Source organism: Erpetoichthys calabaricus, chromosome 7, assembly GCF_900747795.2.
Source record: "Erpetoichthys calabaricus chromosome 7, fErpCal1.3, whole genome shotgun sequence".
Lineage (NCBI taxonomy): Eukaryota > Metazoa > Chordata > Cladistia > Polypteriformes > Polypteridae > Erpetoichthys > Erpetoichthys calabaricus.
In genome coordinates this window covers 163293596-163318851 of record NC_041400.2, presented here as the reverse complement: position 1 = coordinate 163318851, position 25256 = coordinate 163293596, and the positions used below count along the sequence as shown (strand labels likewise).

Here is a 25256-nt window from a genome sequence, read left to right as displayed (position 1 = left end):
GTACTGTTAACTCATTTAGTTATTTGACTGTGTAATTTAATGTTTGTGAAAGTTTTAGTTGGTGTCCTATTTATTGTATATACATATAATATTTTCTTCATTTTCTTATGTCAGCGGTGTAAAAAATATGCATATTGCTGTACAGAAAACAGTAACTAATTTATACAACTTTTTTTAGATGTGAGTTTCTACAATCAAAAAAATCCTGGGATGAAATTGCACATCTCATAAAAGAATATGATGGATTTACTGGTATATCGGTAATGTATACTTTAAATTCTGTTGCCTATTCCCTTTACTGCCTAGAGATGCTGGAGATCAAAACACAAAGAAAGAGTCTGAGATTGCATGTATTTTAGTAAATTATTATTATTATTACTTATTATTTGGCTGATGCCTTTATCCAAGGTGACTTACAGCATTTGAGAGAATGCCTTTCATGGTCTGTTAATACCACCTGCATCCTCAAAAAGGCTCAGCAGAGACAATTTTTCCTAAAGAGGCTAATGAGCTTTGAGGTTAGAACTAAAATCCTGATGAACTTTTAATGCTGTATTATTGAAAGTATCCTGACTGGATTCATCCTGGTGTGGTTTGGTAACCTAACTCACAGGACTGCAAACTCCTCCAAAGGACTGTCCATAGTGCTTCTAAAATCACTGGGGCTAACGTTCCACAGCCTCATACTGTGTATGCCATCCAATATCTGAGGTGGGCTGAATCCATCATCTCTGATGCGAGCCACCCAGATCATCTGACGTTTTTCACTTCTGCCTTCTGGTAAACACTACCAGAGCCTTACCACATGCCCCACCCGATTCAGGGACACTAAACTCACAGTAACCTGATTATAATTGTCCTGTACTGTATCCACAGGCTAATTTATCTGCAGTTCTGTTGTATGTTGCATGTGTACTGCCATCTGCACTTTTTAAACTACTGTTAAACTGTGCAGTCTATGGTCTTAACAGACCTGTTATGGACTATGTGCATTAAACCATTCTTCTGCTACTCTTATTTTTTGTATGTATTTATGTATTTATGCATCATCTAACTGCCTGTATATATAAGTGTTAAGGTGTACAATTTGGAAAAATACTAACTTTGTCCTGCCGTATCATGAATGTCCAATGATTACCATCTGTAATGGAAGGTGCGTGTTCTGTGTGATGACAACTCCAAACACACACATCTTAAGAACAAAGCAGATGATGAAAAAGCACACACAAATTCAGGAAAGAACTGTACTTGGGGGGTAATGATGAGGTTATAATTCAAACAATGTACAGGGGGTCCTTGGGTTACGACACAGTTCTGTTCCTACAACAGTGATGTAACCTGAATTTTGGTGTCGAAACACACCCTAGCCTAAGTCACTTGCCTATCCTAACACACTTGCAGAATCATAATCTAGAACATAAAAACACAACTAAGCCACAGAAAAAGATAAAGGACATAAATATACTGTGCTGTAGTAATAGAAAAATGAGTGTAAAAAAATTCCTTACCATTACTCCTTCAGATCTCTTTACAATGTCTAATTTCACTTCCATTGTCATGGCTTTCCTCTTCTTTGAAGCAAAACATCTGAAGACTCTAACTTTCCTTTAGGAGCCTTGATAAGGGTCAAAAAGTCGCCAAACAAAGCAACACAATCAGAACACTTCCTCCGCGCGCAACCAAACTAGTTTGCCAACTCCCTCACTCATACGCCGCGTTACTGCGTATTCTTCCACCGCGCGCAACCAAACTAGTTTGCCCATGTAGTCTGTAAGTACGACGCTAACGGTGTAAGCCAAAACACTCACTTCTCAATTTTTTAAAGTTTTTATGGAAGTGAGCGTTGTAAACTCGAAAACGTTGTATGTCGAGACGTTGTAACCTGAGGACCCCCTGTATATGGAATGATAACCTCAGCATTCATCCAAAACAGACAAAAACTCTCCTCACTTCATTCTGGCATCTTTTTAAATTGTATACCTTAACAGGCCTGCTTCCAGCATTTGGAGGCAGTTCAGCTTTCTTAAAGAACTACACCAATATGACTTTAATAATACAAGGAGGGACCCAAAATGAACTGGAATTATCCTCTGGAGGGCAGGCCCCTTTTAGTACATGCTTCCTCTGCTAGGTGAATATTCTAGAAATCTAAAAGGGATCAAAATCGAGGAGTTCCAAAACTGTTTTGAGAACTGGAAAAACGTCTCAGTAAGTGTATTGCATCAAATCACCTTCAAAATTACTTTGAAGGTGACTGAAGTTTGAAAGTGTAAAAATAAATACACGATTTTTGATAAGCAAATTCTGTTTAATTATGGGTTTCCCCCCAACGTATAACATCTTAATTGGAGAAAGGTATCAAGGAGCCATGGCAGGTTGACAAGGACATTTTCATCTATTGATGAAAACAAGAAAAAAAAAACTTAGCAGACATCTATGTAAGCACTTTTAGCAACGAGTAATCCCAGAAGGCATTGTATACTTACTGTAATTGTCTTGACATGACTTGACATCTGGCTTACAAGCCTTGCAATAAAGAGAAAAACAAAACACCACCATCACAAGCAGCACCTACTGAGCAAGCCAAGGCAGTCTGGTGGAGCAGTGATTCTGTCGCCTGCTGGGAATTGTAGTCCTAATTAGATGGCACTACTATAGACTTAGACAATTAAAGATATTTCATGAGATGATCTACTCTTAACCAACAACTTCTTAAAAATTGTTTTTTATTTTTTAGGCAAAGCAATACTGTCAAGATGACTGGATGAGCTCTCCTCAGGACAACATGCCTATAACTTCAGGTTAAAAAAATCAAATCAAGCCTTTTTGTTAATAAATGCATACTTCTGAATTGGTATATGCCTTTGAGTCATATTTGACTAACAATTAAGGAAAGTGGACCACAGTATTTCAGACAGAGACTGCATTCTTCAACTGAAAACAATGAATATCTGTCTGTTCTCTTCTGTACTACTTATACAGAAGATGATGTAGCTAACTACTAAAGGAAACATCTTTCCCTCTTGTTTTTGTTCTTTTTGGCCACCTTTCATTATCGTTATGCCTCTTTTGTCTTGGCATCCCTTTATATCTCTACCTTGGTGCCAGACAGCTTTAATGTTGTAGGTGCTCAGTGGGTATTAAGTGATTTTAGTGAATAGGTGAAAGTATTTATTCTGACCCAAAGCACTTTCCACAATCCTCTCCAGATGTGAGTCACAATAATGTAATAAATCAACAATAATCACCAATCCTTCATTCTTCTCTCCTCTGCTGAGTGTTGCCAGCTGCCTCCCGAGTCTGACTTGTCCATGTATGGCAACAGGCTTCCTTTTATGCGGACATGTCTTTGACAGGGCTGCACTTCCAGACTCCATATCTCAAGCACCCTTGCGGGTGTCCCGACTGGGTTCCTACGTGGGGACCACTGCCACCTGACGTATGGGGGATTGAACTGCTCCCGACTCCAGGCTTCTGCTGGTCTGTCCATTATTTTATATTCAGCTTTTACTGCTGAATCTTATGCCAATGACTAACATGAGCTTTAAAATAATACTAGTTTAGCATAGCTTTTTATGTAATTTCCATTTATTTACTTATTTTTTCTTTTGTTTCTTCTTTCCAGTAACTAGACCAGAAAATGAGTGGCTTCACGATGCTAAGAGGCTGTGCAGTAGCCTAAGGGATGTGTACAACACTTCTGCCTTTCGAAACATGGCCCAATTCTCTGATTGTGCAACAGTGTCTATAGATCTGAAACACATTTTTGCCTGGGTGCCCATGGTCATGAAAAACATAAACAATCAACTCATGCAGAAAGTCTCTCTTCCCATTCTACTGAAAAATCTGAGCTACATCACAATGATTGAAGGGGCAGCTGGAAGTGGAAAATCAGCATTGCTCAGAAAAATTGCCATCCTGTGGGCATCTGGGCATTGCCCTGTATTACAGAGATTCAAATTGGTCTTTTACCTTTCCTTTACTGGCCTTCAGAAGGGCCAAAACCTGTCTGACATGATTGCCAAGCAGCTTGGTATGGCACAAGTGTGTCTGAGTGAAGAGCTCATCAGAGAATCAATCAGGAAGCTGAATAACCAGGTTTTATTTCTTTTGGATGACTGTGGTGTCACAGATTTAATACCCCATTGTATTGAAGATCTGATGTTGCAGAACCACATCAATAAGGTTGATATGGTGATTGGTATTCAAACGCACAGAAGTGCCCGTGTGCGACAGTATGCTTCAAGAATCCTTGAAATGGGTCCATTCCCATTTTACAGCACTTTTTATATTTTAAGGAAGGTCTTCTCACATAGCATTGTGCTGGTTGAGCTATTCTTCGTAGAGCTTGGCCTATCACTTTTGCTTCAACAAATACTGAAAACACCTCGTATGGCCATTATCATATGTGACCTGTGGATCCAGAACCCTAATCCGCGCATTGAAACTAGAAATATATTTGAAGCCTATCTACATCGCTGTGTACGGAAATACCCTTATGAAACAGAAAAGCTAGAAAAGTTAGCCTCTTGTTTGGGAGACCTTGCATTAGAGGGGGTTTTCAGCAACCGTGCGGACTTTGACAGAGCAGATCTTGAACAGACTGGTATCGATGAGAACAAAGCCCTCTGTACAGGACTGTTGGACAGGTGTACAGCACAAAGGCTGAGACCTGTGTACAAGTTCTTTCATTTTCACTTTCAGGAGTTTGTGGCAGGTAGGAGACTTGGTGAGCTACTTCAATCAGAGTCTGTAGAAAGTCAGAACAAAGGTTTACATTACCTGAAGCAAATGGACACATTCCTCAAGGTGATGTGCAGTTACAAGCTCTTTTTAGAATATACATGCATGTTTTCTCCTGGCGTTGCAGTTAAAATAATTTCTCATATACTCAGTCATGCAGATAAAAAAGGATTTTATGATTCTAAAAATGACAGCAGCAAAGTGTCTAAGAATTACCTAGATGTATGCCTTTCCCAAACCCTGCTGACAGGATTATTTCCTTCCACTTTTCTAGAGGATTCAGCCATTTTCAGCAACCTTTTAAAATACATACTGAATCTTGTATATATCGCTAAATCTGCTGATGCTGCTGCTCCTCACATTTTGAAAGCCCTCACAGGAAAAAGTCTGTGTTATTTGCATCACTTCTTTTTAGATTACCCTGAAGCTTTATCAGTGCTGAGAGAGTTTAAAGTTAATATTAAGGGAGAGAGAATGATGAAGACCTTGGAATATTCAGGGATGGAAGATACCTTTTCATTCCTTGGCAGACCTGTTGTTAATGAAGAGCTTTCAGCAGCTTATGCATATACAAATAGTTACATACAAGAGATGAAATCAAAAGTTGATAACATAAACAAGTTTCTGAATAAGAAAACTGGCCTATCTGGTCAAAATCTACACATTTTCAGTAGAATGTCAAACAAATACAAGATACCGATGCTCAACCTTGAAGTAGGAAATACAGAGCAACTGGAAGAAGATGACCTTAACACTCTGCTGGCAATATTTGCTGTTACTGAACAAGTTAAATTGACCCTGGAGGACAGCAATGGATTTCTTGAAAGCAATCAGTCTGCCATTAATATGTACAGAGGTATTTTTAGAGAAATCACTATTTTCTGTCATCATTTGAGAAGAAAAGAGGAAGAGCTTATTATATCTATGCCATTCTTGGAATCCCTACAATTAACATTCACTGAAGTGCCAGGTACTATGCAAAAATATATATTTAATCACCCATTGTTATTGTAGTGGAGTGTCCTTTCATCTAGCAATAAATAGTTGCCAATCTCCAAGTTACCCCGAGTTTTGGGGTGTAAGCTTCGCTACAAAGGCATTTGGCTAGAAAGCAGTAGCAGCAGTTGGCTCCATTCTGAACAACTTTGTGTTCCCCAAGATACGTCTATAGGGTTTGACTAAATTCAGATATTGGCATCTGCAGTCCCCAAACCACTCTTGAGATTTACTTCCTTGTTTTCCTATAATTTAACCCTTTGATTCCTTTACTTAAGAGGTACAGAATTTCATTAGTGGAATGTACTTAAAACTCTCCATTTATTGACTTTTGAAAACTGTACAGGAAAGTAGTTACTGTATGCATCTAAGTCTACTCCTATGCACTACACATTTTATTTGTATTAGACAAACGTTTTAAGGTAAGGTAGTTATACTAACTAATGACAGTGCCAGAGAGTGGTGACAAGTTCCATGTTAATTAACACAAGCAAGTGAGAATTTCACTGTACCCTGTACATGTGACAATAAGGACCTTATAAGCCTAGTAGTAAGTTTGCAATGGCCTATTAAACGTGTGAATTGGTCACTTATTGGAAAAATATTCAACAATTTGACATAAGTTGAATCAAGATTTACATTTCTCAGTTTGTATATACTAATTATTCTACTTTACTATTTTATACCGAATCATTAAAAAAATGTTAGCAGAATGTATAGAAAGATATTTGAGAGTCAGTGAGGTATAGTTATATTTTCATTACATTTGGACTGTTTCATATATTATATTTAATTTTCAGCCATACAATGTATTATGTTTATTTTGTAAAACTGCTACCAAAACTATTCTATTTTCAACAGTTTTGTCTCCAATCTTTCCTTACAGAACTCTTGATTTCAAATTTGGATAAGCTGACATCACTTAAACAACTGTCCATCACTGCATTAAATGAGGTGGACATAGTTGGTAAACTACCTGATGGTTTCAGCAACTTACTTTTTATGGAAGACCTAAAAATGAACAATGTGAACATAAGGGATGATTGTATCAGATACGGTAAAAATGCACAGTGAAATTGACTACAGTAGAACCTCTGGTCACAAACGTTTCAGAACACGTACAAATCGGGTTCCGATCAAAAAGTTTGCCAAAACTTTGCATCTGTTCACGACCACACGCTCTGGTGACGAACGAAAACACAGACGGCCAGTTTCCCTTCTGGTTCGTACGCGCCAATGATTTCCCTTTCTCCGTTTCCCATTTTCTTTTGTTTGCGTATACAGGGCCTAGCAAAGCAGCTGATGTTGCAAAAGGAGTTACAATGTGCTGGAAGAGGTGGAAAAACTGTTGCTAGTGTGGTTGAACGAGAAGCAACTTGCAGGGGATAGCATAAGTGAGGCAATCATATGTGAGAAAGCCAGGAAGATTCATGGCGATTTGCTCAAAAAAATCCTTATTCAAGTGGCAAAGGTGAGGAATTTAAAGCCAGTAGAGGATGGTTTGAAAAGTTTCGCGAGAGAAGTGGCATTTAATTTTTTTCCCTGTGCTTAAAACTCATAAAAAAGTGTTTACAGTGAGCGGTAAGGGTGTAGCTCAAACTCTTACAATGTTAGTTTTCTCTGTTGTTCAAGGTTTTCTCAATGTTTTTACATTTAGTTTACTATTACACTGTGCATTCTATGGTATAATTAACTATTTTTCGGCTTAAAAAAAAAAAAAAATATATATATATATATATATATATATATATATATATATCCATCCATCCATTTTCTAACCCGCTGAATCCGAACACAGGGTCACAGGGGTCTGCTGGAGCCAATCCCAGCCAACACAGGGCACAAGGCAGGAAACAATCCCGGGCAGGGTGCCAACCCACCGCAGGACACACACAAACCAAGCACACACTAGGGCCAATTTAGAATCGCCAATCCACCTAACCTGCATGTCTTTGGACTGTGGGAGGAAACCGGAGGGCCCGGAGGAAACCCACGCAGACACGGGGAGAACATGCAAACTCCATGCAGGGTGGACCCGGGAAGCGAACCCGGGTCTCCTAACTGCGAGGCAGCAGCGCTACCACTGCGCCACCGTGCCGCCCTTATATATATATATATATATATATATATATATATATATATATATATATATATATATATATATATATATATATATATATATATATATATATATATATATATATATATATATATATATATATATATATATATATATATATATATATATATATATATATATATATATATATATATATATATATATATATATATATATATATATAGTAAAAGGCGCTATACAGCGCCCGATCCGGCACAGACTCAGGCAGAGGCACGCACTTAAATAAATGCTTTTTATTTTATCTTCAGCCGTGGGGCACGCCTTCCCCGTGTCCCACAGGCCCAACACAGTCCCACAAGCACTTAAATACAGAACACTCACAAATACTCTATCCATCTCAGCACCACTACCACCACCACCACTCCTCCTCCTCCTCCTCCTCCTCCTCCTCCTCCTCCTCAGGCTTCGTCCTCCTTCCTCCCAACTCTGGCTCTCTCGAGTGGTGGTGGCTGGCCTTTTTTATACCCCACCCGGAGGCGTACCAGGTGCTTGATTACCTGGTCCTAATTGACCCTCCGGGTGGGGCTGACGAGTCGACCAGCTGGGCTGGAAAGTCCATGCAGCTCCCCCTGGCGGCCATCCAAGCCCCCAACCAGGCTGTGGAGGACTCCATCTCCCATGGAGCCTTGCGCCAGGTTGGGGAATCATCGTCCACCAGGGAGGCTGCCACCAAGCGTCCCGGGGGAGGTACTGAGCTGCCCATGGTGGCTCCCCCGGAATAGATGCAGCAGGGGCGTCCCTGCCGGGCATGGGACCCGGCTGTCCTTCACAATATATACATACAGTTCATATGGTCTGGAACGGATTAATTGTATTTACATACAATCTTATGGGGAAATTACGTTCGGGTCGCGTCCAGATTTTTGGAATGAATTATGTTCGTGACCAGAGGTACCACTGTATTTGTATAATGTTAGCTTATAGAGAGTTCTATATTACTCTACTTTCCCTTTTTGTACTCTTTATTGTGTAGACTGTATCAGAATGCCTCAAATCCTATAGACTTACCACTCTTTATAAGGTATTGTACTTTACCCACCTTCTCTTCTACATCTAAAACCTCAGGCAATTTCACAGAGTAAAACGACAAACAGGAGTTAAGTTACAACTTTAAATAATGTATTATTGATAATATTCATAAAATAATAACAATAAGCAAAGTACATGTGAATATTGGCAAGCATACAACCTGATAAATACTAAATATGTAGTTTCAGATGGCACACAGACTTGTAGTTACCTAAATGTCTCTAGTTAAGTCATCATTTCTATTCAACGTTTTTTAGGACAGGCAGCATGCCTGTTTTAATATGACTGCCAAGTTGTACTTTCTGCTTCTGTTCTTCTCTTCATGGCCATGGTGTGTGTGAGAGAGAGAGGGAGTGGTAAAGCAACAAAATTTATAGATTCTCTGTTCAAATCCTTACACCAATAGGGTTTTATGGTAGAGAATGGCCTCTGAATCAAAACCAAACCCAAACAGCCATACGTCCGACCAATGGGTGCACACACTGCCTTTTCACAGCTGCCCCCAAGACCTCTTGCTGAGCTGAAGCTTGCCAGCTAGGTAGTTTATGGCCATCCTGTGGGATATGTCTCAGATGAATGCCCTGCACGGAATCCCTTGAGAAACCAGTTTGAAGCACCCGTTCAATCCTGCAATAAAATTCACATTCTGCATCAGTCTTAAATGCTGAGGGGCAGGTTAAACATGGAAGGATTGCTGTTCTCATTAATTAAAAAAAAACATTTCTTCTGAAACATTAATATCAACTTATAAACAACATTTTACGCCACAACAGCATGAACAGGTGCATTTACTTTGGGCATGGAACTGCTCTGACATTGAGTTTTAATAACACTGGTCTGCACCAAAATCCTCCTGGCACAAAAAAATTGGTGTGCTTTATAGATTTAGATGTGCTCAATCAATTTCTGAAAATGTAGTTTCTCTACCAAAAGCTGTTTCTTGAGTATATTGGATTAAGTGTGTGATGCCCGGGTGTGTACAGCCGCCCTAACCCCGACACAGACAGGCAGGATAAAGGTTTAGTTCACACAGCACATGGTTTTATTTACACAGTCCAGCACTCCACAGCACAAAGTAAAACACAGTGCACTAATCACCAACGCAGTCCCTTCACCTTCAGTCCTCCACAACAGGCTTTGTCCTCTTCCTTCCGACTCTGGCCATTGGATGCTGGCAACTGGCCCCTTTTTATAGGGCACTCAGAAGGACTCAAGTTGCCCAATGAGCTTCTTCCGGCAGCACTTCTGGGTGTGGTGGAAGTGCTGCCAAATAGGGCCCTGCAAACGTCCAGGCACCCCCTGGCGGTGGCCACGGGCCCCAGCAGAGCTGAGCTTCCATGCTCATAACCCGTGGCCCTGCTGGAAGCCAAGGCGGCTGCCCTCTATTGGTCCGGGGGTAAACAATCTTGAAAATACTCTCCCCTCAGGTGCTTACATGGTCAGGGTGCCCCAGCTGTCTGCCGCAAGTGTAAAACTGCATTTAAATTTTTTTTTTATTTATGTTTGCTTTATGGTATAATTATTTATCATGCTCAGAATATTGTATTTTGGGCTGAAAATGAAGGCCATTCTCTTTCTTAACATTAGTTGATTTTTTTTTTTTTTTTGATATTTACTACACATTTTTGCTCTTAATCAGCATTTTTTTCTCTGTTCATACTCCTTCGAAATATCCAGGAATTTATATTTAGAAGGTTAGAAGGATGCCTTTTCCTACCTAACACTTCTTGAGTGCAAAATGTCTTAAAACAAGGATTTCGTTAAATCAGACTTTGTTCTAATGGAACTTATCCTGTATATTGGCTGAACATTTTTCTCTTTAAATAACCAAAAAAGGTTGTGGTGCAGTAGGTGCCTGGGCTACTGTGGCTGCGTCTTTTCCCGAGAATGGTTTTGTTTATGTCATCCATTCAGTCACAAAAATCCTTAGGATGTGTAAAAGCTGGCACATACTTCACACAAAGGAAAACGTGGGTGTGAATGAAGCTGTACACTCACTCCGTAAGTGAAGAGTATGTACTGCTCATGAACTACATGCTGTGTTCCACAGAAAAAGACTCTACAGAGATGAGCAGCCACGTTCAGCCCTGGATTAACGGGCATGTCCCTCTCTGACAGGTTACAGGAGCAAAATCTTCTTAAACCTGAGACGTTGTTTGTCCTAATCAGGGTTTTCAAAATTCTGAAAGTCTTTGGTAAAAGACTGAGTAAAAAAGTGAATCATATACTTCAGGACAAAGAAAAATGAAAGAAAATTCAATTATTCCGAATGTCTGCATCACTTCTTCATGCAAACGGTTGTGGGAATAGTAGAGCAAGCTTCCTATTCACATAGGTAAAGTGAAAACCTTGACCACGTTTAAATAGTATCTGGATGAGATGTTGGGACATCTTAGCAATTAGCTAGCCATATGAGCTTCACATGCTAAATTGTTTCCTTTCATTATTCAAACTTGTTTGCTTTCACTTGAAACATATCCACTTAGAATACTAAATACTAAGCTAAAGACTGTGTCCACATGTATGGTCAGTCATGAACTGTTCGGATTTCTTGTTCAAATAACAGCTTATTTCTTGATCGATCACAAACAATACTGCCTGGTTTTACTCCGTGGTGAGTCTGTGTAACCATCAGGTGGTGGGCATTGCAAATGGCTTCTTCACTTCAGGTGCAAGTTTCTCTGCTTTCTCCTTGATGATGTCACTTTATACGCTTTTCCTCAGATTGAAGTTTAGTTTAGCTTTTATTTCACCCCCAAACACCTTTGAACATTATAGACTCTACTTACTGTATGTGGCATAATGGGCTAGCAGTCCAATGAGGAAGTAAGGAATAAGTAATGCCCGCACCCTCCAGCTAGTGATCGAGCTTCTAAGGCAAATCCAGGGCTTCAGAAAGGTGTCTCTAGTATAATGTGAAACGTTTGCATTGTTTGTATTTCAGGAAATGAAATTGGCAAGGCTTGTAAATTGTCAATAAACAAAAACAACAATTTGACTGAAATGGCAAGGATTTATGGTGTTTAAGCTATCTCCGTGCGAGACATTGCACTGTAAAAAAATTAAAGTTGAGAAAACTTTAAAAAATAAAGCAACCAGCTGCACAGCTTTTTTAAGTTAACTCAACTTTGGGGCAATTTAGTCACATAAACTTAATTTTCAAAGTAATACAAAGGTTCCATCTAATTGAAATTTTAAGTTCGGTAAACTTGTCTGTATTTATCAAAGATACTTTTAATTTTAAGTCAAACCTACTTACATCCTGTAGTTCAGCATACCTAACATTTTAAGTGTTGGTATTGGTTCATATTTACCAATGACAGGATTTGGTTTTATCTCAACTGAGCCTTGATTAATGTTTAACCAGGAGCTTATTAGAGACTAGAAAAACTTACTGTCACTCTGTGATATGACCCACAGAAGTGAACATACCAAAATTTATTAAAATCAAAGTGTATCATACTTTATTAATTCATTCATTTTCCATACCTGCTTTTTCTAACAGGTGGTTGCAGAGAACTGAGACTCGGTACCATTCCTTTGAAAGACACACTCATGTTCAGTGAGCCATTTTAGAGTTGCAAGTCTTAGAATGTGGAAGGACACCAGAGTACCTGTTGAAAAACTATGGAGACAGAGTGCAAATTCCTCTAACTAACCAACTACGGTTCCAATGTTCATTTATTAGAATACATTGTTTATTTTATTTTGGCTCCCTTAAGAGCTCAATCACACTGAGTTCTCATTTCAGGCCAGTGACTGTGTGAGACAATTCACCCTCTAACCATTTTTTGAGTACCTCTTTTCCCTCCATATATCAAAGATGGGCAGGTTATGTTAATTAACTTTTAATCAGTGCTATTAATGTGTGAGTGTGTTCTGTGTTGGAATGGTCCCAACTTATTGAACCATTTCCTTTAAATCTGCGACAATGGACACTGGCTCCCTAAGATCAATGAAACTGAGTTGAGCAGGCACAGACTAGGAATGCCTGTGTATGTGTTATATTGCAGTTGAAATAAATCAGTCAGCTATACAGCAGCCCTGCAGAAAGCATTATAGATAGGCAGAAACAGAGAATTATTTTTAATGCATAGTTAACATACCTGAATAACATTTTAGATTAGGTGCCATAAATAATGCATTCATTAGCAACATACTGTTATATAAAAAAGACATTAACAAAGACTTCTTTTGTTCTTAATAACACAAAGCATCAATAAGGTGATTATTTATCTCTGTGCAATGTGGCATGCTGAAATAACATTGGTGGCTTAAATGTTTAATAAGATGTCTCCCAATATTGTATACTTCAATATAAATTTTACGAATCCTTAATAAATGCTTAATAAAACCAAATGAAGCTCTCATACTCACCATGGTATCACAAGCTCTTAATACAGTATGCCACACTGCACATTGATGAATTAACACTTTTCTGATGTTTTAAGACCAAGCAAAGCCTTTGTTAAGGGCTTGCACATAACATTATGTAACCTATAGATACATTATACAGAAGACAGTGAATCATCTAAAGCAGAGGTGTCCAACTCTGATCCTGGAGGGCTGCAGTGGCTGCAGGCTTTCAATAAAACCATTGGCCAAATTAGTGACCAGTTTCTGCTGCTAATTAACTTATTTTGCCGTATTTGTAAATAACTTTCTATTTAAGACTCAGACCCCTTAATTGTTTCTTTTTTTCCTTAATTAGCACTCAAACAATAATGAGATACAGGGAGCCAGCACATGACCAGCTAACCTGTGTCCATCATATAATACCTGAAAATAATGAAAGGTGAAGGTCTCAGTAATGTTGATCTGCTCAGGTCCATAAAACGTTTTGATGGTTCTCTTAGAAAAAAGAAAATCAACTGTTTTGGAAAAATCTGCTGTGACAGAATGAGAGAACCAGTAAGCCATGGAGGTAAATAAATGGTTTAATTAACAACAAAAAGCATCTTCTAATTAAGAAACAGTTTGGAGAGAAATAGGTTGGAGTTAGCTGGTCATCTGTTGGCTCACTTCACATCTCATTTTTGTTTAGCCGCCATTTAAGGAAAACAAAAATCAACATACCAGTTACAACAAAGGGGACAGAAGTCAATTAACAGCAGAAATTGGACATCCCTGATCTGAAATGTTAACCATAGTATGATTCATATCAAGTGGTTAAATTTGTACAAAAAATTAAGAATTTGTTCTTTTGCTCAAGTGGTCCAGCCATAGACTGAGGCCACTTGCAACTTACATGTTTCCTTTTAGTTCCTATATACTGCTATTTCATATTTAAGAAATTATTATAATGCAATATTTTAGGGCTTTTCTACTGTGCATAATAAGGTATTAAACCAAAGCCACTTACTATTAGAGGTGCTGTTGGGTTAAGAACAGCTAGAAAATTCTGTCCTGAAACCTATAAGCATTCACCAGTAGCAACACGTGGTTAATTGTACATTTTAAAGTCTTTTTCTAGAAATGATTTTTTTTGTTTGTTTCTTTTTAATTATAGCTTCCTTCATTCAGCATTTTATAAAGCTGAAGTGTTTTCACCTCAAGTGTAATTGGTCTGTCAATTTTTCTCCTATTGTTGAATCTCTGGCCTCGTGTGAGGACATGGAGAGTCTCTGCATTGAAGACCGTGCTTTTTATCCAGATGATGTTTCTGCCCTTGGTATGTACTGTTGGCATTTCATTTTACTGCTATAAAGTGAACACTACAGACTGCAGACTAAAGACCACTTTATTTAAATAGTTGATTGTTACTGTTTATCTTTTTACAGCGTCTGCTTTGCCAAACTTTAAAAAGTTGAAGTTCTTAGACTTCACAGGCACCCACATTGATAAATCAGTGAAAAAGACAGCAGCGGAAAAATTAGGTAAACTGTTTTTCCAAAATTATTAAATGATATTGGCAGTTATTCTGGTCATAAATCCATTGCCTTGTCTTTTTTTTTCAGTTGAAGTTGTGGGGTCCCTGGTTTATCTGGAAGTGCTGAAGTTTCCTCAAGGTGATGGCATGAAATCGGTATCCTTAAGTGCCATTCCACAACTTCAGAAGCTACCAAATCTGAAAGTTTTATCCATGCAGATCTGTCTAGATGACAGTAGCATTTATGAATTGGGTGAGTTTATATGTGATATGAGTCAGATGAGGTGGCTCGGGCATCTGATCAGGATGCTTCCAGGACACCTCCCTGGTGAGGTGTTCCGGGCACGTCCAACCGGGAGGAGGCCCTGGGGAAGACCCAGGACACGCTGGAGGGACTATGTCTCCCGGCTGGCCTGGGAACGCCTTGGGATTCTCCCGGAAGAGCTAGAAGAAGTGGCCGGGGAGAGGGAAGTCTGGGCATCTCTGGGCATCCGCGACCCGATCTCGGATAAGCAGAAGAGGATGGATGGATGGATGGATGGATGGATGGATGGATGGATATATGTGACATAATACATTTATTGAAGTTATGATTTTTAAGGTGGCATCCCTCAAATTTTAAATCCACTTAATCCAGTATTGACCCCAGTGTTTTTGAAGTTTGTTCCCACTAGGTGTAGTCAAAAGCCAAAACTTGAAATCCAAAGAAGTAAAATGAACAAAACCTAAAAAAAAATTAAACATAATTCAAAAGAGGAGCAAAGGCACAGTGAACTGTAAGTACCTATCTGTAAAAACCGCAGCAAAGATTTTTATAACCTTTCAGTTCTGTAGCTTGACCTAATTACGGCACCAGATGGCAATTACTTAAACTCGTGACTAATTAGAAAGCTTAAATAAAGAATTGACAGACATAGAACAGAATACTAAAAAAACAAAATCAGTTAAATAAAATTAAACTGAAATAGAACATTACAGGGTAAATGCGACCCCAAGAGACTCGCAGCATTGTACTGTCAAGTTTGCCGACTAAACGTTTTTTCTTTAAAGAGACGCGAAGCAGCACTTGCTGCTGTGAACGTGTGTGGCCCTGGCAATGTCGCCGAGTTTTTCTTGGTTAAACCCTACTTTATTATTTACAGTGCAGGAGACCGATACATGAGGGTGCTTTCTTCCAGGCAGTGTTTGCGAGTCCATTTCATTATCCATTCTGCAAACCAGTGGCGTAGCTAGCCTGCTGAAGGCCCCTGTGCAGGACCCCGAGGTGGGCCCCTCCTGTATAGCATGACTGTTAGTAATTTATTCACAATTAGATCCTAGGAGCTGGCTGGGCAGTGACATCCGCGACCGCGTTACTATCAGATCACACGCTGGTGACAAACGAACCGGGTTATTTGTAATAACTTTTTAAATTGCTTTATTGCAGCTGCTGTAAGTCAGCAAAAATAAAGTAAATTGTGGGAATGGAATGTGGGAGGTGTGGGTAGCAGTAGTAGTACCCGCTTACTTTTCCAAGACAACGTTGTGAAGGAAGATGATTAAAATGTAACGTAAGCTAGAAAAGTGAAACTGTTCTGTGCTATAAAATGAGGCAATTTCAATTTGTACCAAATTAAAATGATAACATCAGCTGACAGGACACTACTACACAATCGACCTGTTTTACACAAGTTCTGAGAAAATGGATATTATAAAGTGAGGTGTCAATGGTTCCAAGAAATTTGCCTTGTCGGTAGGAAATTGCTTGGCATTATATATTGCTTATTTGTCTTTGGTAGTTTCTCCATTTTTAATGGTTTTAGCAGACAGAACCTGATTGGAAGCCTTTGTATCACTACTTCCAGACCCGGTAGTTGCAACCATTTTGCTCACTGCACTGTCTACATAACCTGCTTGTGACCGTTGCGACGATTCACCAGCATCAGCATTCTCAGTTACTACCGCTGGCCTTTGCTTAGTTTTGAGAAAGGTAGAAATCATGATAAGCGTAGCGTTTTTCAATTCCTGTTGCAGCTGTGACTTACGTTTAGCAGCACCACTCTTATAATGTTCCACTGCTAATGGCCAACTTGGCGTTATATGGCGAGAGTATAAAAAACATCAGATTGTTCAAATTTGGCATTTGCCGACTAATGGGGACAATACCATAACAAAAGAATTGCTATCATTTATCATCTATGCGTTTGATTTTCGAAAACTGTTGACATCAAATCAAAGTACAAAAGTAACAATTATTTGCGATAATAATGTACATTTACACTATTCATGTGACGTCCTTCAAAACTTCTTCAGTTCATGTTCACTATGGCACGCCAAAGGTCACCAAATCTGGGAATGTGCATTTCTCTTTAAGGCAGACTAGGATGTGTTGTGCCACCAAGCCTCCGAACTCCCTAAGTCTAAATTCATGTAAACTGTAGGCCTGCCGAATACGTAATATCATCATGAATTGGATTGGACTTGCCTGGTGATTGTGCAAACATGTCACTGAAACTGTGAATTAATAATGCAATAAACTGCAAGTGATTTAAGTTATTTAATTTTTAAAAAAATCTATATGGCCCCAAGTGGGCTCCCCAAGCTTGTAGGCCCTTGTGCTTTGCACAATCTGCACAATCCACTGCTATGCCACATTCTAGCATGTGTGTGAGCACACTGAGTCGTTCAGTTTAAATACAGAACTCTGGCGAAGTGTCTGTGGGCTGTCGGTGTTCTGTCGAACCTCGCAACCTATTGAATGTGCTTCAAAGCTGTTCTGTGCATTTGCAGAATACATTTCACCTCATACGTCACTGTACCCATTGATTTGTGCAACCTTTGAAAAAACGTTCCTAAATAATACTATAAAAATCTTATGTTTATTTAAACATTTTGATTTCTAAATGTGTAAATATTCTCTATGGGCATATTTCGACAAGGCAGCACAAATCATCAGAACACCAGAAGGGCTCACATTAATCAACCTGAGGGGAAACGGTTTAAGTGAAATATTATATTTTAGTGTAAGATTTGGTTTTGGTATTGTTTATTTTTTCAATGTAGTTTGTTTAATTTTAGGTAAGGTTAAATACAGTATCTGTTGTGATAAGTTAAGGGCTGGCTGCAGTACTGTGCAATGTTTAAAGAGGGGAAGCCTTTCCAGCCTTGGCAATTGGTAGCGCTCGGACACTGAGGATAGATAGGCAGGTGGGAGAGATTAGTATTGTAGAAGACTAGCCCCGGACGCAGACAGACACGGACTCAGAATGTCCAAAATAACACACGTTTATTTCTCCCTTCTTACTCAGCACAAACGCAGTGCACAAATCAGCACAGTACTCAGTCCTTCTTTCCTTCTGCCACCTCTACTCCTCTCCTCCTGAGCTTTGTCCACCTTCCACCCGACTCTGGCCTCTCGAATCGTGTGAGGCAGCCTCCTTTATAGTGCACCTGGAAGTGCTCCAGGTGTCTCCCGATAGACATCCAGCAGCATTTCCGTGTATGGAGGAAGTGCTGCATGCCCAGACTCTAGAGCTGTCCAGGTGCCCCCTGGTAGTGGCCACGGACCCCCACCGGGTTGAGCTTCTGAGCTCCAATTCTGTGGCCCCGATGTAAACCATGGGGGCTGCCCTCTCGTGTCTCCCTGGGGAGGTACTGCTGGAAGTATGCCCATTCCCCCAGTCTTCTCTTCAAAAGGGCATCCCATCTGGGCAAGACCTCTGGCCATCCACCACAGTATGGATCACTGCAGCCAGGAGCTGAATGTCGAGTAGGAGGGGACATATTGACAGGTAGGATGAAGTTTTCAAAATAAAAGTTTGTCACACATGAAGTTGCCAAAATAAAGGTTTGTCATGAATACTCTGAAGTTTACACAGCTTATGCTACTTATAATAGGGAAAATATTCCTTTTAAATATACAATTTAAAGAGAATTGACAGGATACACTGCAAAAAGAATTAAGCCACGTTCCCAAAACACAGACCTAGACCAAGAACAGCCAGCCTAAGGGCATATTGATTTCAAGCTGTCATTTTTTTTAAACTTCACTTCATGATGCTGAGAGTTTTTTCAATTTCCATTGCATGCTGCAGTCAACTTCATCCATCCATCCATTTTCCAACCCACTGAATCCGAACACAGGGTCACGGGGGTCTGCTGGAGCCAATCCCAGCCAACACAGGGCACAAGGCAGGAAACAATCCTGGGCAGGGTGCCAACCCACCGCAGGACACACACAAACACACCCACACACCAAGCACACGACAATTTCAGTTGCTCTACTGTCAAATTCACATACTCAGATTTTATTCTTAAATTCATGCCATCAAAACCACAACAGCAGCTGCCTGGCGCACAGCAATCACAGATGCCTGCCATTCAAGAGCGTCGGGTTCACTTCCCGATCCATCACTATTCATTTTCATTTCACATTCTGGATTTTTAATGTGAATCCTTCACTTCACATTTCTGCATTTTTATGTCTGTTTCAGGCTGTTCCATTTTTCTCATTTCATGCACTTAACTTTCTATTGTTCATTTCACTCGCCTAAAAAGAATACAGTGACATTTGCCTTCCTACTATGATTGCTTGCTGTTTGGCTCACCTCACCTACCCATTAATAGTATTGTTTATGTCTCCAATATGTCATGTTATTGGAATATCATGTAGTCCTGATACTTGCAAGTAACCAACATCCAAGTAAGCTACTGCTTTGGTTTTTGGCTTGAAGATGCAATGCACTTAGCAGACAGTTCGTCGGATTCATAAGCTGACAGTTGAAATGCAGGAAATCCTTCCCATTAAAGGGGAACAGTGTTTGAATTACTTTACCGATTCGCACCGTCAGCCTGAGCTACCAGGTGGCCAAAACATCTGGTGTGTCATTCTACTTTGTACACGTGAATCAATAGATCGTACAGGAATAAAGCCAAAAACATACCATGTGTGACAGATTAAGGGTCCCCGTGACCCCTTGAACCCTCGGACACCACGCCAGACACCAGATAAAAGTCCAAATATAATATTTATTAGGACAATAATGTGCACAAAGCACCCTCCACTCCACTATACTTATAAACAATAACAAATCACTAATCCTCCACTCCCAAATGCGTTGCCACCCTTCCACCCAGCTCAGCTCATCTGTCTGGGATCTCCCAAAGTCCTTTATAGCAGGCGTGTCAAACTCACTACCATTGGTAGGCCGCTTCGACTGCCATACGTGTGTCAGCGGGCCACACTGTAACAAATACTATTATACTATTATACAAAGTTACTGTAGCTTTCTTTCCAATACTGAAAACTTTAAAAAATGTAACGCTTAAAGTTTAAAGTAAAGCAATTTATTTCCATGCAGTCTCCATACAACAGTGTAGAATTAGAGTCTTAACCTCTTAGCTAGGTCCTTATTATATTATTAGGCTCACCCTCCTTTTAAGGCGACCGACTTTTATCCTCAATTTGTGTGCACTCCATGTGTACATCAGGCATGTAAGTGTAGAGAATGAGAACATCAAAGTGCCCATTCATAACATCTCCCGAAAACCTAAGTTTTTTTATCCCCTCGAGTGCCTGCCCAAACTTGGAGTGTAGGACTCCATAATAATATACTTGAAACTCATAGAGGAACAACTCTCCCGCTGCCATTAGCTCAGAAATGGTACCATAAGTTTGAGACTTTAATATTTCAGTGAGATACTGAAGCTCATTTGTATAAGAGATTCCTGACGGCATCATTGTAAATGGCTGAAACCTTGACCAATTACTTAAAACATGTCGTACAATGTCAGCCCGAATCTGTACCACTAAAGAGAGAGTTTCATGCACTAAATAAGCTATAGATGAGAATAAGCAAGCACCATCTCCCCTGATATTTACTACGCGGTGAGGCATTTGTACTCCATCAACATTAATTATTTCCAGAGACATAATTTTGTCTATTTTTCCAGCGCACCGCGCACAAAAGCAAGGGAACGATGGGGGCACCAGAACTCTGCTCACATCGCATCGCTTCGTACCGCAAGCCGCAAGTAGTAAGTCTGTGATAAGCGGAATACCGCTACGCTTTGCACTCACGGGACGGAAGGACAATCCCGACCGCTTTTATATAGTGTCTTGATGATTGATATTCATTATATTATATTCATTGCTTATATAGGAGCCTTACAGTGTGAGATTTATTTCTTTTGTCCCGACACTTGGCATCTCTTGTTAGTAACCAGTTCGTTAGTATCAGGCTTGAAATCTTGTGCAGCTGCAACTTTTATGAGGGATGAAAGGTGCTCGACGGTAAGTCTTGAGCGATGTGGGGTTTTGGTAGCTTTCATTAACGAAAATAATTGCTCACAAAGGTAAGTGCTTCCGAACATTGACAGTACTCTCGATGCCAACTTACGGATCTGCACATACGAGGGTGGCAGGTAAGCATACAAGCCTGGCACACAAAGTTTGTTGTATTTTGCCTTCAGAATAGAATCTGACTGCACTTCAGTCAATTCCATTTGGATATTCTCAGGCGCATTCTCAACGTTGTAAGAGAACAGCGCAATGGCCTGTTTGTGTGAACTGAAATCATGAAAACGCTCAGTAATTCAAGTTGGAAAACAAATCCTCCAAAAATCTAATTTTACTTTACTAAGTTTACTTCAAAGTTTATATTGTAAAATAAGCCGATATGCAAAAAGCCACCTGACCTACAATAATTTTACAAACTCAAAATCACAAAAATATGTTAATAAACAACTCACCAACTTCTCACGTCCACTTCAGATCTTCACCTGTAGTCTGCACTAACTGTTCGTTACTAGCACAAAATTACATGAAATCAGAGCAAAAAAACGTGAAAATATGCGTGCTATTACTACTCCTGATGGTCAGTTCTGCCCAGTGGCCAGTCTCATCAATCCAGTCAGTAGTGTAGCCTTAGCAGGGGCGGCTCTAGGCTCGTGGCGGCCCTGGGCAGAGAAAGAAGCGGTGGCCCCTTCACCTGGCAATGTCAATACGATATCTTATGCACGGCGGATGGCCACATCCATTGCAGACACTGCATAGCCGCCTCGTGCTCATGACACGCTTCTATATACGCGTGTCCGTAACTTGAAAACCAAGTGGCGGCCCATGATATTCTCATTACGGCAGAACGTTATAATACTACATATAGCTTACTGCTCCAACTCTAGCGACATTTGTAAATACAGCGTACTAATTAACAAGAAACAGAATGTTTTTCGTCCACATTGCCGTCAGCTGTGTCGTTATTTTCTCTTTCTGTTTTATATTCAATATATATTGGCATGGCGGCCCCTGGGATTTGGCTGCACTGTGCAGGTGCACAGTTTGCACATGCCTAAGGCCACCCCTGCTGCCGTTGCTGCAGCCTAACACTTCAGTTGTGACGCTGAGGCTCATTAACTTTGGTCAAGGCTCGTGGCTATACTAGCAGATGATGTTTCCGGTACCATAATGCCATGGGAAAATGCGCTTTTGTCAGAAGGCAGAAGTAAGAAAAGTCAATAAGTAACACCGAAGATGCAGAATGATTCAATCACAAACGATAGTAATCATTTTGTACAAGTTCAGTGCTAACTAGGATCTGTCATGCGGGCCGCACAGATTTCTGTTGCGGGCCGTGTGTTTGACATGCCTGCTTTATAGTCCTCGACTTCTGAGCCCTCAGTCCATGTGGTGATCCAGCACTTCCGGGTCAGGTAAAAACTTCTTTTTCTTCAGCCCGGAAGTATATCATTTCTTCTGTTCCCATGACTTGGAAATACTTCCGGGCTATATGGAAAATATAAATCCCTGGGCCTCCCTGCAGCGACTCCTGGCAGCCCCCATGGTATCCAGCAGGGCTGTGCATTATAAGTCCACTGTCCATGATTCCCTGTTGGCTTTCGGGGCACCTCCATGCTGCAAAGAGGGCTCCATCTGGCAGCCTGGGGGTATTGGCCGGGATGAATGGCCGGCCATATCTCACACATGATAAATGTGTTTCTTTATTTTAGTATACTCTTTGCACAGGCAAATCCTGGGTGGGGATTTCAAGCCAACATTTCAGTACTGTGTGTCAGGCAGTGTGCACAATGAGAAGAGATTTCCTATTCACTTGATGTCATGACCAATCAGATGTTAACAGGCCATAACTCCCTCCTATTTAACACTGCAGTCCCTCCCATTTGACGTTGCCCCTCTTACTCGACATTTGGCCCCAGTCTTCAGCGATACCCTTCTTGGCAGGAACGGTCCCTGCTCCCTGAGCTCCATCTCCTCCCCATCCTGCGTCACATAGCGAGAGCTGCTTGAGTTGGAAATGAGCTTTCTCTTTATAAAAGCGATCAACGTAAATACAGGTTGATCGAGTCAAGGACAGATTGAATACACACCATACATGAAGAACTATCCCGCTTAAGAGTAGTGTGGTGGCTCAGTGATCGGCTGCAAGATAGCATCCAAGTTAGGCACTTGATTTATTTAATAAAGAGTCTTTATTAATTGATTGTGGGCTGAGGTGAAGCCGCTTTTTCCTCTTTATTGAAGGGCTGTTAATTGCACCTGTTCTTCTGTGAGTTACTTTTTCATTTTTAATTATTTTTATGAGGGACACAGTGGAGGTGTTGTTTATCCTTTGTGTTTTTGTTTTGAATTTTTCACTTGTGTGTGGAACGGAACTTTATTTTTGATACAGTTTCTCTTCCCACAGTAAATATTTTTCACCCCAAGAACTGTGACTGTTTCTTAACAGAAATGTGTTGGTGAATAAAAACAACACTTTTCACATAAGCTGCCGTCGCTCTGTCATCTCTTCTGCCTCTTACTTATACCTTTGGTGCTATTGGTTCTGGCTACCAGCTGGCTTGTGACAGTAAACAAAAAATGCTAAGATAGTTTAAGAGACCTTTATTATAGTATCCTTAATAAACACTGTTACAGCTATGCTGACTTTCAGGAGAGAGTTTAAGAGGAATGAAATTGACTGGGAGATGCGTGAGTCAAAAACAGGGTGAAGTCAAAACCAATCATCAGAATGACCTGTTGTCACAGACAGAACTTAATCAAGTCAGAAATAAAAGCAAGAATTCATTAAACAGAAAATTCCAGCAAACTCAGATACACTGGAACTGCCCAGGACAACCTTTATATCGTCACTTTGATAACATCACAAGCGAACGCATTCCAGGGAATTCTGAGTATGCTTCCCATACATACTTCTAATACGATACTTCAGAATGGCAGCAACTACTGAAAAACAAAACGGTGTCATGGAAAAACAGAAATAAATTATTCAAAATATGTTAAACACCAAAATGAACATCAAATTTGAAATCCTCCAGTCTCAGAAGCCTAGAAAACACAAAGATATTTACATAAAAAATGTAAACCTTACTGATCATAACATAACAGCCAGTCTAGAGCTCCTGATGCAATATGTTGTAGTGGGTACATGATATGGTTGTTCAGTTGTCAGCAATGCGGTTTCACAGCTCTAGAATCCTGGGTTCAAATTCCAGTCTATTTACTGCCTGGGTGGAATTTACACAAGAAACGTAGAACATCAAAACCTGTTACATGATTAGTAAAAAGCATCTGAAAGGGAAGTACTAGGTAAATATACAAGATTCAGGCTGAAAATTGTGAAACTTAATGGGCCTGCAAAGAGTTTCAAGAGTTATAGTTGAAAATATTTGTATTTTACTAGCAGGGACAGGAAACTGTATCTACAACATTAATCCAGACTGTGATGGAAAATTCATGCCTGTATTTGGATATCATGATACCTGGTGTATTTAAAACCTTTTTTATTTCTTTTTAGCAAAAATAGCTAAGGAAGGCCATCTTCAAGCACTTCAGCAGCTTAACCTAAATGTTAACCATGATATCACCGACTCTGGATGGAGAAGCTTCTTCCTGAACCTGGATAAGGTGCCTCACTTAGCCACTCTACTTGTCAGTAGGATGTACACCCATAATCTGAAACCAAGTGCGTCAACAATGATGGCTTTCGTTCAGTGTGCCTCAAGGCTCCCAAGTCTACTTACTGTCAATATGTCTGGCTGGTTGTTAGACACAGAAGATGTACAGTTATTTGAGACCATGAAGAAAGAGCACCCTCAGGCAAAATGTTTAAGTCTTAACTGGAAATGGCTGGTGCCAGTCTTGCCAATTATAAAGGAAGACACCTTTTAGTGATGATTGACAGAAGTTCAGAACAAATTCAAAGCTCAGTTGTTTAATCTCTAAGGAGACATGTACCTTTCTTGCTGATCTCATCATAACTCAGGTATATTGATACATTAAGTCATTTTTATATATATATATATATATATATATATATATATATATATATATATATATATATATATATATATATATATATATATCACTACAATAGTACCCATCAGGAAATGATGTGCCAAAATGTAATACTGTGCAGATTAGAGCTAGATTTGTTGGCATGTTAAATTGAATACTTTCGGTGATGTTGTTATACATAGTTTCAT

At 39.9% G+C, this 25256-nt stretch overlaps 1 protein-coding gene across 1 annotated transcript in view; it reads left to right on the top strand.

Moving 5' to 3' along the window:
- Positions 1 to 24978, top strand: part of LOC114654177 (baculoviral IAP repeat-containing protein 1e-like) — a 115076-nt gene extending 90098 nt beyond the window's left edge. The window contains exons 19-26 of the mRNA XM_051929479.1: positions 179 to 260; positions 2738 to 2801; positions 3626 to 5713; positions 6626 to 6796; positions 14418 to 14579; positions 14689 to 14784; positions 14866 to 15030; positions 24569 to 24978. Of these exons, the coding sequence (XP_051785439.1) occupies positions 179 to 260; positions 2738 to 2801; positions 3626 to 5713; positions 6626 to 6796; positions 14418 to 14579; positions 14689 to 14784; positions 14866 to 15030; positions 24569 to 24942 (3202 nt within the window). The 3' untranslated portion in view covers positions 24943 to 24978. The remainder of the gene's footprint in view (positions 1 to 178; positions 261 to 2737; positions 2802 to 3625; positions 5714 to 6625; positions 6797 to 14417; positions 14580 to 14688; positions 14785 to 14865; positions 15031 to 24568) is intronic.
- The last annotated feature ends 278 nt before the right edge of the window (positions 24979 to 25256 follow it).